This window comes from Fistularia commersonii, chromosome 15 (assembly GCF_037954325.1).
Source record: "Fistularia commersonii isolate RoL2024-O1a breed Wild chromosome 15, RoL_Fcom_v1.0, whole genome shotgun sequence".
Taxonomy (NCBI): domain Eukaryota; kingdom Metazoa; phylum Chordata; class Actinopteri; order Syngnathiformes; family Fistulariidae; genus Fistularia; species Fistularia commersonii.
The window spans coordinates 11,384,045-11,396,471 of record NC_141298.1 but is presented as its reverse complement, the minus strand read 5'-3'; the positions used below and the strand labels follow the sequence as shown (position 1 = coordinate 11,396,471).

The following is a 12,427-nucleotide window of genomic DNA, read 5'->3' as shown; positions in this document are numbered from 1 at the left end:
AAGCAAATATGGTTGTTGACGTGCTAACGACGGAGACTTGTTCCCCGCCTCCTGTTTTCAGACATCCGTGATCGCCGCAAGAAGCCCGTGATGCTGTTCATCCACGGCGGCTCCTACATGGAGGGCTCAGGGAACATGTTCGACGGCAGCGTCCTTGCCGCCTATGGGAACGTCATCGTTGTCACCATGAACTACCGGCTCGGCGTGCTGGGTGAGTGCAGAGGAAAAAAAAAAAAAAGACGTCAGCATGTCTGTTTACTGATAATTCAATCTTGCAAGTCACATGACCGGCGGGGAGGCCTGTGTATTCCAGTCAGTACGGTACCGCAGCAGCACCTCGGGTTAGCTATTTTATTAGTTTTCCGTCGAACCAGCAAACCTTCTGCACTCTTTGAAAACTTTTTTATGGGTTTATTAGTGGTGAAAATACAGAAATAAATTTTAATTATTGCTGGTTCTGCTGTTCTTTCGCTTCTTGTGTCACTTTTGCATTTCCTTCACGCAAAAGTTAAGCCCTCTGACATGTGAGACACTTGCTAATGCTATCTCCCGCTAGCTGTCTGCCATTTCCTCAAGCTAACAATCACTGCTTTTCTTCTTTTAAGACATGAAACCTTTGCTTCGTTAGCGTAGCCGCCCCATTAGCCATAATGAGGGATCACTTACTGCAAAAAAAAAATACAACAGTGAACAATGTAAACAACACGGAGTAGCACGCATGACTGCTACGCAACAACGCTGTAAGCCCGTGAGTTTGTTTGTGCGTTCGTGCATCGGGATTCATTGGCGGCTCGATTCAAAATTTGATCAAAAATCGGATTTTATTAGCGACGTCCGAACACCCGCCCAGGGTCATCCTCCCACCGTCCTGACAGCAGCTTCACTGAAGACTCATGATCATTCCGAGAAGATCACACAATAACATTGTAATAATAACACAACAGTAGAATTACAGATAAAGGGCTCTAGGTAAGCGCCTCTGTGAAAAGTGAAAAGTTACTAGACGGTGATGAGCGGCATAATTAGCCCCTCTGTTTGCTCCTGGAACCTTAAAATTCAGTTTAAGTACAGCGTTCCAAGGCAAACCTGCTATTACGGTGTACTTCCTATGTTATAAATGTGTAATAACACATGTTTGTTTCTTTTAATTTCCCCTCCTGTGAAATCGCACAATTTCTTTTCTTTTTTTGCGCTGCCAGAGCACCTGTGCACTCCCACCATTGTGCAGGAGGCACAGGTGCGTCAGCCTCGCCTCGCCAATTCCACGGTTTTGGGAAATTTGTCGCTGCGGCGGTGGGGGAAACTTCCACAACCATCTGTGTGTGTGTGTGTGTGTGTGTGTGTGTGTGTATGTAGAGTTGAGACGCCTCTTCACTGTTGACGCGGCAACATTATCGTCCTTGGCGGGAAAGGGTTAATAAAGGATTAAAATTGTTTCTTGTCTATACTCCCCCCAGAGCTTGTCACTGATGGCATGGGTGTGTGCGTGCAAATACAAGCATGGAAAGCAGTGTTTACATTCGGCATCATATTTCGGAGTTGTTTGCACACACACACACACACACAGGGGCCGTGTCCGTCATTGCCAGGTCGGGTAATCAGATCCTGTTTATTGCATCAGGCCTGTTTCAACATATCGGGGCGATGATAAACCGAGCGATGAGCATCGTCCAGGACGCCGTCCAAGCCTGGCGGGGTGTGTTAGCAGAGGGTTGGGGGGGTGGAGGGGGTTATTGACAGTGTCGATGGCGGTTGGATGTGTGTGTGTGTGTGTGGGGGGGGGGTCTTGGGGACAAGGACGAGCTGAACTTGGATCCACCGCTCGATACCAGCTGTTTTTTAAAAAATGCTACTTTTTTTTAATTAAATGATCAAACCTACTGGTGCTGTGAGGGGCACGGAAGCTCTGACTGGTGTGGCCTCGCTTTTTCCCGTCCTCTACGGCGACGGAGAGCCAACTTCCAGCTGGAAAACAGACCTGCTGAAACCACCCAAGTGCACCCAACGAAACAGGCCGCAGTACCGACCCCCGCCACTGGGGGGTGCTCATGTGCTCCCTCCTCCTTTTGGGTGTTTTTTTGCACTTGTCGCTACGGTAACTTTGCACAGGAATCCCTCAGTCATTACTTTTTTTTCGCACCTGGTTATGGGATGCTTCTTGTCGCCAAGGTTATGTTACGATCAACAAACAGATCTGCTCAGTTTTTTTTATCAAACTAAAAGCGCCTCGGAAGTTCGGGTAGATTTAGGATAGGCAACAAAACTTGGACGTTCGTTCTGCACGCCAAGCGTGCGCGCACACACACACACACTCTCTCTCACACACACACACACACACACACACACCTGCACCCACAGGTGTAGACTCCTGCTGGGTGACTGAGGGATGACGCAGTGTCCTTGATTCCTCTAAGTCTTCAATATTTTTCAGGATGTGGGTGAATACAGTCTTTCTCTCTCTCTCTCTCTCACACACACACACACACACACACACACACACACACACACACACACACACACTCACACATACACACACTCCCTTCCTCTCCCTCTGTCTCTGATATGCTTTAAATGGGTTACTGTACTAAGGCGATTATCCCTCTGTGTTTGCGTGCGTGCGCGTGCATATGCGCAGTATTTACGCACACACATACATACATACATACATACATACATGCATGCATACATGCATACATGTGCACACACACACACACACACACACACTCATAGACATACTGCTCCCGCTCCTCGTGTGCATGTGAGGGTGTGTAACAGTGTGCAGCCGTGCGTGTGTGTGTTTTCGTGTGCACGATTTCCCACGCGTGCACGTGATGGCCGCCTGACAGCGCGCAACCCCGTGTGCGTGCGTAAGGCACGCATGAATAATGCACCGGATCCGCCTGAATATTTTACCGGCAGCCGTGAACGCGGACGCGGGGCGCGCTCTGCGCGTGCGCGTGAACCGGTGCGACGCGCGCAGCGCTTTTAACGGAGCCGGTAACGGCGATTCTAAAAATAACCCGTCGGAAGACGCTTTCAGGAAAAAAAAAAAAAAAAAGGGAGGAACAACTCTGCGGCCGTCCATTTCAATCAACGCGTTGTCATGGCAACCGCCGCGTTTCTGCTCGCGAGGAGGGGTCACATGATTTTTTTTTTTTTTTTTCATTTCCGGTCCCCCCCCCCCAGGCTGCAGCCTTGTGATTTGTGCTGCACTGCCATCTGTTCACACTAATTAACTAATTAAGTAATTAATGAACTCAGGGGAGGGGGGGTGGGGGGGGGGGTCTTCTGGAACATTCATTCTTGCAGAAGTGCAATATTTTCCACACTGAGTGGATTAATCCCACTGGATTGGGCGTCGGCATGAAGGTGTGAATGATGGTTGATTGACAGCTGAGTGGGTGAAGCCCCGCCTCTCGTCCCGGGATTTTTAATTTGTAATTTTTTTTTTTTTCCTTTCGGGGTTTTGTACAGCTGTTTTATGTTTTGAAAACATGCACATCGATGCGCACGGACTTTCGGCCATGTTTTAGGTAACCGTGGCAACCATTAACGAACCGATCCCGTCGGCGTGAACGGTGGAGCGGACAGGTGATTGACAGGCGATTGGTCCGATTAAGCCCCGCCTCCCGCAGCAATCTCAACTGCGATTGGCTCCCTGACCCTGAAACCACAATGAATGAATGACTAACAAAAATATTCATATTATTCATTCACTATTTCCATTGTATTATTTCTATATATTTCTTATATTTCCATTAACATATATGTAAGTATGTATATTTAGATTTGTATTTATATATATATATAGATCCATTTTTATTTACATATATGGCAGACAAAACGTAAATTGCCAGTTTTCGCCAAGTTTTGGCATCTGGATCCCTTCCTGTGTGGGAATACATCATCTGCCCTTCACAGAATGTGTGTGTGGGTGTGTGTGAGTGTGCGTGTGTGTGTGTGTATGTGTGTGTGTGTGTGTGTGTGTGTGTGTGTGTGCGTGCGTCCATCACTCTGTGCTACGTTCCTGTTTATACCTGTCTCGTGTCTCGGAAATCTTTTTCTATTCCCACCTGCCCTTGTAACACACACACACACACACACACACACACACACACACACACACACACACACACACACACACACACACACATAGTGGTGTGTGAGACATCTGGCATGACCCGGCTCGGCCACCATGTTTTTTTCCCGGCCTCTAGCTTTACGGCTCTGAAAGTTTCCTCTCCTGCGCTGCTGATTCCAGCAGCCATCCTGGTCCGCAAAACATTGCCAATGTATCGTTTTTTTGTTTTTTCAAGACGGCCCCCCCCATCATTTCCCACCCGCCGCCGTGGTCGTCTTCGCCCAAAGGTTAACGACGCTCCTCACGGCTCCGCGGCCGTGGAAGCCTTGAATATGCATGAGTTCAGCCTCACAAACTGCTGCTCTCAGCACGAAAGTCAGCAGGAAGTCCTACTCAGCAGATGGGGGGGCGATCAGAAGGAAACTTGGGGGGGTCCATTGACTTCAATAGATCTTCGATGGTGGACGAACACCGCGCCCCCTGGAGACAGCCAGGACGTGCAGGCGCCCTATGTGTGTGTGTGTGTGTGTGTGTGTGTGTGTGTGTGTGTGTGTGTGTGTGTCACCACCATTTTTTTTGTGTGGTGCACGAGTGTATTCAGCTGTTTATGTGCTTGAATGTGTCACTGCTTGAGTTTGTGTGTGTGTGTGTGTGTGTGTGTGTGTGTGTGTGTGTGTGTGTGTGTGTGTGTGCGCGTGCAAGTGCTTTTGTGAGCCTCCATGTCATTTTGCTGGAAGCCCTGGACAGTTGCCAGGCAACCGTGGCAGGTCCTCCAGCAGCCAAACAGCAGACGCTTCCCCGTGCATTCGGAGTGTGTGTGTGTGTGTGTGTGTGTGTGTGTGTGTGTGTGTGTGTGTGTGTGTGTTTGCCCCTGCTGGTGGTCCGATCACACGCAGGTGTGAAAGGACCACTGAGATCCCACCATGTTTTTCATGACCTCCCCTTGTTGTCATGGTAAATATGAGTGACAGCTGACCGGCCCCGGTTAAACCCCGCCTCCCGCCCGCAGCGCCGGACGTGTTTGGCTCCGCCCCCTCACTGAGCCTTCAACCAAGAAACACAGATGAAGGGCTGGATGTCTCTGTGACTTGTACGTCCATTCCTGTGGATTGAGGGGAAGCTACTTGATGCTTCTTGGATGTAGCCTTATGCAGTGCCGCGTGCTGGTTTGCTTTTCTGTAAATTGAAAAAGTTCCACTTATTTGCTTTTATTTAGCCGGCTGACATTAACTAATCTTTACAACCCCCTTAGAAAAATAATTTAAAAAAAAAACATATATAGATATATATATCTTGAGAGAGAGCGAGAGAGAGAGGTGATGGGGATGCATAACATCCTCAGAGATTAGCAAAAACCAGTGAGCTGATGATGCGTTCACTGCCGTGCAAACCGTGGAATATTGGAGGAACTTTGGGAGGCGCCTCAGTTCAGCACTGCATGGATCCTCTTGAGATCCTTAGGAGAACATTAAAGAATATTTTGTTAGTTTTGCCGTTTCATGCAAGACACGTCTTGGAAACTGCCGAACAGACTTGCATGACTTACTACCAAACAGATTGTTTCGGCCGTGGATGAAGTACTCAGTACTACCGTCGTGTACCGCCGCATTCAGACATTTACTGAGGTACCGTAGTACTACATCACTCATGTGCTCCCTGACTGAACTATGTACATGCCAATGTCCTTCCTCTGCTGCACGTACTTTCTGATTGACCCACTTACCATCGTACTTGTGTAAATGCTAATGTAGTTAGTGATTTACTGGCCTACTTGCCAATGTACTCACTAATTTACTGGCTTGTGTATCTTCTGACCAACTGATTGATCGACCTGCACCCTTAATTTTCTTCCAGAAGTATGAATGGACTCACTTATGGACCAAGTCACTGACTCTGCTTTGGTCAGAGATAACAAACTGGTCTAACATCCTCTGACTCGTACATCCCCACGCGACATGTCCTGAAACAATTGATTTGAGAAAAACATTTTATTTTTTAGTTCCAGACCATTTAAAAGCTACTAAAAACAACGAAGTGATCGGTCACCGTTGTTAGCAGGGGACGCTAAGCTAGCATCAGCTTATCAGCCCTGCTAACTGATGATCTCACAGATGTAGCAGATGGAGAATCACAGGCAAACTCCCATCCAGTACTCACTGAAGTACTCATTTGAGCACTCACTTCACTAGCCTTGACTTGCTACCGAGTGCTAACGAACGGACATATTGGATGAGTGACTTACCCACTTGCAGAACAACAGATGCACTTGCCCCTGATTTTTAACCCAAGTACTTGTGTACTTACAGACTTGATTTGTTTACCTTACTTGTTTACTTGTTTACTTGTTTACCTGCCCGCTGACTCGGCTAATCAATGAAAGATTCGCTGATCGACTCACTCGCCGGCTCGCAGACCTATCGACTCAGTAACTTGCTGACTTAGTCACTGAAGTAACCACTGACTCACCTATGACTTATTTTGACACTTAACAACTCACTTTGACTGAGTTAGTTATTTACTAACTTGTTCACTTAATGTCTTACCTAGTTGTATGCTGACTCATATAGTTACTTGAAGGGTTACTTAGTGACATACCCACTGCCTCATCTACTGGCCAACTTAGATTTACTTTGACAGTGACTCACATGGTTACTTGCTGTCTTACCCAGGTACCTGCTGGTACCTCACTTAGGACTTACTTACGGACTTACTTGGTTACTCACTGAAGTAACCACTGCCTCACCTACTGTCTGACTCGTAATTACTTCAACACTTACACACTCAGTTACTCGCTGACTTGTACACTTACTGCACTGCCCATGACAGCACCGAGTTGATGACTTAGATTTTCCTCGATACTTCCTGACTTACTTGGATACTTAGTGACTGACTTACTTGCTGACCTATACACTGCCTCGTCTAGTTAATTATGTAGATTTATTGAGAGACTTACTGACTTTTGATACCGACTTAGTTACTTGCTGCCTTGGCTCCATTCTTGTATCTCCAGTCCACCATACTTCCTACTTCACTGACTCTCCTAATGATTCCCCTCCAGACAAGAGCACTGCCCCACTACTACTAGTTCAGTCACTTACTCGGGTAAACCGTGATTTGCCATTGTGCTGATTAGTGTAGAAACGCCGCATCTACCTTCCCCAAGTGGCCGAAAACAACGTCTCCAGGTTACAGGAGAACCCCCAAAATCAGAAAAAGAGGGAGGAATTCAATCTCTTCCTCTCCTCTCGCCTTCCCTCTCTCTCTCTGCAGACTCCCTGTGGCCACAAATCTCATGAGTACGCAGTTTAGCTAAAGGATAAAATATTTTCCCGGCCTTTGCTTTATAACGCACCTCAGGATTATGTATTGCGGTGCAGTAATTCACCATCAGGAGGAATAAAAGTGTGTGAGTGTGTGTGTGTTCTTGCTGTTTATCGATGTGTGACCTCTGGTTCTCCGCAGGGTTCCTGAGCACCGGGGACCAGTCAGCCAAGGGGAACTACGGCCTGCTGGACCAGATCCAGGCGCTGCGCTGGCTCAACGAAAACATCGGCAACTTTGGTGGCGACCCGGAGAGGATTACCATCTTTGGCTCGGGCGCCGGCGCCGCCTGCGTCAACCTCCTCATCCTATCACACCACTCAGAAGGTGAGACGCCGCCGGTTTCTCGCACTCGATTGGACGATCCCTCCATCTCGGCGAGAACCAAGATGATGGCAAGATGGTGTATCGTTAGCCTGTTAGCATAGCGGCCGAGTCACACGGGGTCAGGATCTGCCGTGGGATCATTTAAAAAATCAATTACGGGACAAGGAAGTCACTTTCAAAGTGAAATAGGAAGTGGCGAGGGCAACAGGAAGTGTGGTCGCGAAATAAAGCGAAGGGGAACGCGACGGGATTTTAATCCAAGTGAAAACAGGAAGTTGAATCATCTGAACCACGTCTTGGATCTCGCTTTATTAATCCAGATTGTGGATGGGATTGGAAAGCGTCCGTGGGTCTTCCGCTCACCTCGAGGAACGGGAGCCATCGTAATCTATGGGATGCCGTCCGTCCCCAATCCCGTCTGGACCAGGAATTAGGAATGGATACGGCACGCCAACGGCTTAAATAATTCCGAATTAGAGCTAAAAACCTTGGGATGTTTATTGTTACGTAACGCACCGTGCAAGCGCGGCGGCGTGTTCCAGGGATTAATGGCCGTTGCTATAGCGATCCCGAGCAGGGACGCAGACGGCGATGGGGAAAAAAACAGTTGCCAGATTTAATAATCCCCCCCATCCCTCCGATCGATGCACCATCCTTAAATCCTGATCGGGGTTGTGTAATCTTGGGCAAAGGGCCGTCCGACCTCTGTTCGGGCGCCAGGTGTTTGACCGGCGCCCAAATCTGACGCCTTAGTGAATCTGATTGAGGTTCAAAAAGTGGATTATTAGAAAAAGACGCGTGGTGTGTTTTTTTTCTTTCCGATCTGCTCTTTGGCAGGGATCGCAAGAACAAAAATCAATTGTTTTATTTATTTCTTACATTTTTGATCGTAACATGCGGTGAATAATGGCATACGACGGCTATTTCTGAATTTTAGAGAGGGAAAAAAATGAAAGACATCTGGATTTATCACCGCATGCAGGGACGTCTGTTAACTATACATTTTATTGAATGTACAATTATTTCAGCGGTAAAGTCATGCCAAGAATCTTTAAGTTCATGTTTATTAACATATAATAAGATGCATAATGATAGTAAGCATCTTAACGTGTAATAACATGCCTATTAACATTGTTTGTTTGCACGGTCATGATTATTACATGGATTTACCAGATTATTTTGACGCCAAGTTCATTTACTAAGTGTTTATTAGCACGTAATAGGATGCATAATCTGCATCAGCAGCTTATTACATGTTAGCAGTTAGCACTAAGCAGTTTATTAGCATGTTAATGCACATTTTAATATCATAACATGCTTACTAATGTTGTTTGTTTGCACGGTCAGGATTATTAAATCATTCTATTCGATTATTTTGGCGCCAGCTGGATCACATAAGTCACATCTCGCATCTTAAAGTTAATTTACGAAGTGTTTATTAACATTTAATAGGATGTATAATGTTAATATGCATTTTGTGTCATGTTAAGTAGCTGCTGAGTAACACTTTAATAAGCATTTCACTTATTACATTACTCTATTTGATTATTTTGGCACCAACTAAATCATGTAGTCACGTCAAGCATGTTAAAATGTTTATCAACATGTAACAGGATGTATAATGTTAATAAGTGTCTGATTACACATTGATAAGCAGCTTATTAACATATAATAAACGGCTCATGTTAACAAGCAGCAGGTGGCATGTTAATAAGCTGCTAATTAACCTGTAATAGGTGATAGTGTTCATAGGCAGCTTCTTATATGTCGATAAGCATCTGAACATGAAATGCTTGTTAACATTGTTATTTTTGCAGGGTCATGAATGTAATTGCATTACAACTGATAAACCAAGATGGAGTACTTAAGCCAGTGCTAACGGTTTTATTTCAATTAAGCGAAAGTATAACGTCAAGTATAAAAGATCTACTTGTTCGATGAGGTTTCCAGAAACTTCGTAGAAAAGTTCGTCAGAGGAGGACGTGACCGTGTGCCCACGCAAAGACATCTAGCGCCCTCTAGTGGCAGAAGAGAGCAAACACCAGCTGTTTTTGGGCCTTCATTGGACGATTCCAGCTTTCGCAAGTTTTTTAATTTTTTTTTATGTTCCATCGCATTTCTGCGCTCCGAAATAATTCCCGAATCCCGAGTTCCTCGAACGCCACGCGGATGTTTGATCTCTAATCCCTCCGATATGATCTCCGCCGCCGTGAGCGGGAAGGTGACCCGAGTTATTGCTTTACCCAGAACTCAGATTATGTTATTAGCAAACCGCCGACCTCCGGCGGCGCCTGGGACGACCTCGCGCTGACCGCGGAGTAATCAAAGGACACAAAAAGCCGCCGTTCGTGTCACGTCATTGCATGCAAATGGGCCGAGGTCGTTTGTGCTTTGCAAGTCTCCGCGTCCCATTCATTCACACCCACGGCGCTATTATTTACTTTATATCTTAACTAAAAAAAATCCTCATGCTAATACAGGCTTGTGTTATACAGGTCTAAAATTTCATTTTCAATATAGTCTAAAACTCAAGGGAGAACGTTCACAAACATTTTCCAGGCAGGACAGCGAATCATTTACATGTATTAACTGTGTAATAACTGTGTAATAACATAGTAATGATTTTTTTTTTTTTTTTTTTCAGTCTCTCACATGTGAAAAATCAGTAAATAAACTCTTTTTCAGATATTTTTTGAAAAAAAATATAAGTGGCTGAAGCTTTTCAGGCCCAGAAGCTGGTTTGTTAGAAGTCAGCGTTGTCGCGCCAACTTGTAGCCTCATCTTCCCGTCCTGTTCCGGCGTCGGGGTTGTTACGTAAAAGCCCGATTCCAGCGGCTCTGAAGCTGAGGGAGGAGGGAGGAGGGAGGAGGGGGGGCGTTATTTGAAGGTGGAGCGGCAAGAGGAGTGAGGAGGCGAGCTGAGAGGCTCCTTAATTGATTTCACAGGGAAAGCAGCGGGGGCGGGGCACATGCAGAACCCAAGGGTGGGAGGACTTAATTATTAATGACAGAATCTGCAGATAAAACAGGGGGGTTACGTAACGGCGCAGCCTTTTCATTGGCTACTTGAAGGCCTCATTGTCCGAAAACCGTGAAGTTGTATGAAATGGTGACTTCTGCGCCCCTCCCAGACTTGTTCCAACGCGCCATCGCCCAGAGCGGCTCGGCCATCTCCAGCTGGTCCGTCAACTACCGGCCCGTCATGTACACCAAGATCCTGGCGCGCAAGGTGGGCTGCTCCCTGGGCGACATGGCCGAGCTGGTGGACTGCCTGAGGAGGAAGAGCTTCCGCGAGCTAGTGGACCAGGACATCCAGCCAGCCCGGTACCACATCGCCTTCGGGCCGGTGGTGGACGGCGACGTGGTGCCAGACGACCCGGAGATCCTCATGCAGCAGGTCAGCACCAACCACCAACGCCGCCGCAATGAACGCCGGTTGGGTTCATTGTGCGCCGGTGAGTAACCGCCTCGCGTTCCTTCCCGCCAGGGTGAGTTCCTGAACTACGACATCCTGCTCGGGGTCAACCAGGGCGAGGGCCTGAAGTTCGTGGACGACAGCGAGAGAGAGGACGGTATCTCGGCGGCGTCCTTCGACTACACCATCTCCAACTTTGTGGACAATCTGTATGGATACCCTGACGGTCAGGACCCTCGCTTCTCCTCACTCCGTCACGCTAACCCGTCCATATCTTGAGAATCTAGCGCATGTAGCGTTAGCAATATAGTTTCACCCTTTTGGTGCTGCTTTTTGATTTTCTCGGTAAAAAAGTGAATTTCAAGCCAAGAGGTGCAGCTAGCAGGTGTGGGGGTAGCATTTTAGCATTAGCATGGAAAGATTTATTTTTCCAAAGCTGAAGATCGATGGAGCAGAAGAGGACGGCCGTCCCAGAATGCGCCTCTTTCAACTATCTTGCACAAAACAACCCTGAAAAGTCATTGGTTCTTCCTGTGGTTGCTAGGAAACGTAGCCTTGAAGCTAATAGACGCTGCAGATATTTGTTTATTTGCTGCTTATTTTCCACACGGTGACTTCCAGGGAGGAGGAGGGTTCCAGGTTCTCACCCAGCCGTCCACTGGGTTCTCTCCAGGTTCTCTCCCCGTTTTGGAAAGCCTAATATGGGGTATGGGGGGAAAAATGATTGAAAATTCTAGAAAACCTGGAAATGATTGAATTTTGCAGGTGTGGAAAATGCGGAAAAAGGCCAAGAATTTCCATATTTTCCAGTCGTGAAATGGGGGGGTGGCTGGAGAAAGTACTGGAAAATCTTGAATTGAGCGACCAAGTTTTCAGTTGTGGAAAAAAAAAAAAAAAAAAAAAAAGTCATGGGAAAAATGTGAAAAATGATTTATTATTTTTCCGGTCACGTGAAAGTGTCGGTGGGGAAAAAAGTCCTGGAAAATATAGAAAAATAAGGGGGTTCAAAATCCTGTGATTCCTGGAAAATATCAAAAGTTAGGGCGGAAAAAAAATCCTTGAAAATAATTTATAAGTTTATGAATATTCCGTTTAATCCTGGAAATGACGGGACCAATTTTCCAGTCCTGGAAAATATGGAAAATGTCCGCCAGCTGACCCCGCCTCTTGATTGGCCCGACAGAGCCCTGAGATAAGGAAGGGATGAATGAATGTCCAGGCAAATTAAAAAACAGAATAAATAAATAAATAAAATAAAATAACCCGACCGCCTGAGAGGGAGGA

General features: G+C 46.6%; 1 protein-coding gene across 2 annotated transcripts in view; it reads left to right on the top strand.

Moving 5' to 3' along the window:
* The window catches only part of nlgn2b (neuroligin 2b), a 51,886-nt gene that overhangs the window by 33,396 nt on the left and 6,063 nt on the right, over positions 1 to 12,427 (top strand). For both annotated transcript variants that reach the window (XM_086160256.1, XM_086160255.1), the window contains exons 4-7: positions 62 to 211; positions 7,544 to 7,729; positions 10,860 to 11,125; positions 11,216 to 11,369. In XM_086160256.1, the coding sequence (XP_086016382.1) occupies positions 62 to 211; positions 7,544 to 7,729; positions 10,860 to 11,125; positions 11,216 to 11,369 (756 nt within the window). The remainder of the gene's footprint in view (positions 1 to 61; positions 212 to 7,543; positions 7,730 to 10,859; positions 11,126 to 11,215; positions 11,370 to 12,427) is intronic.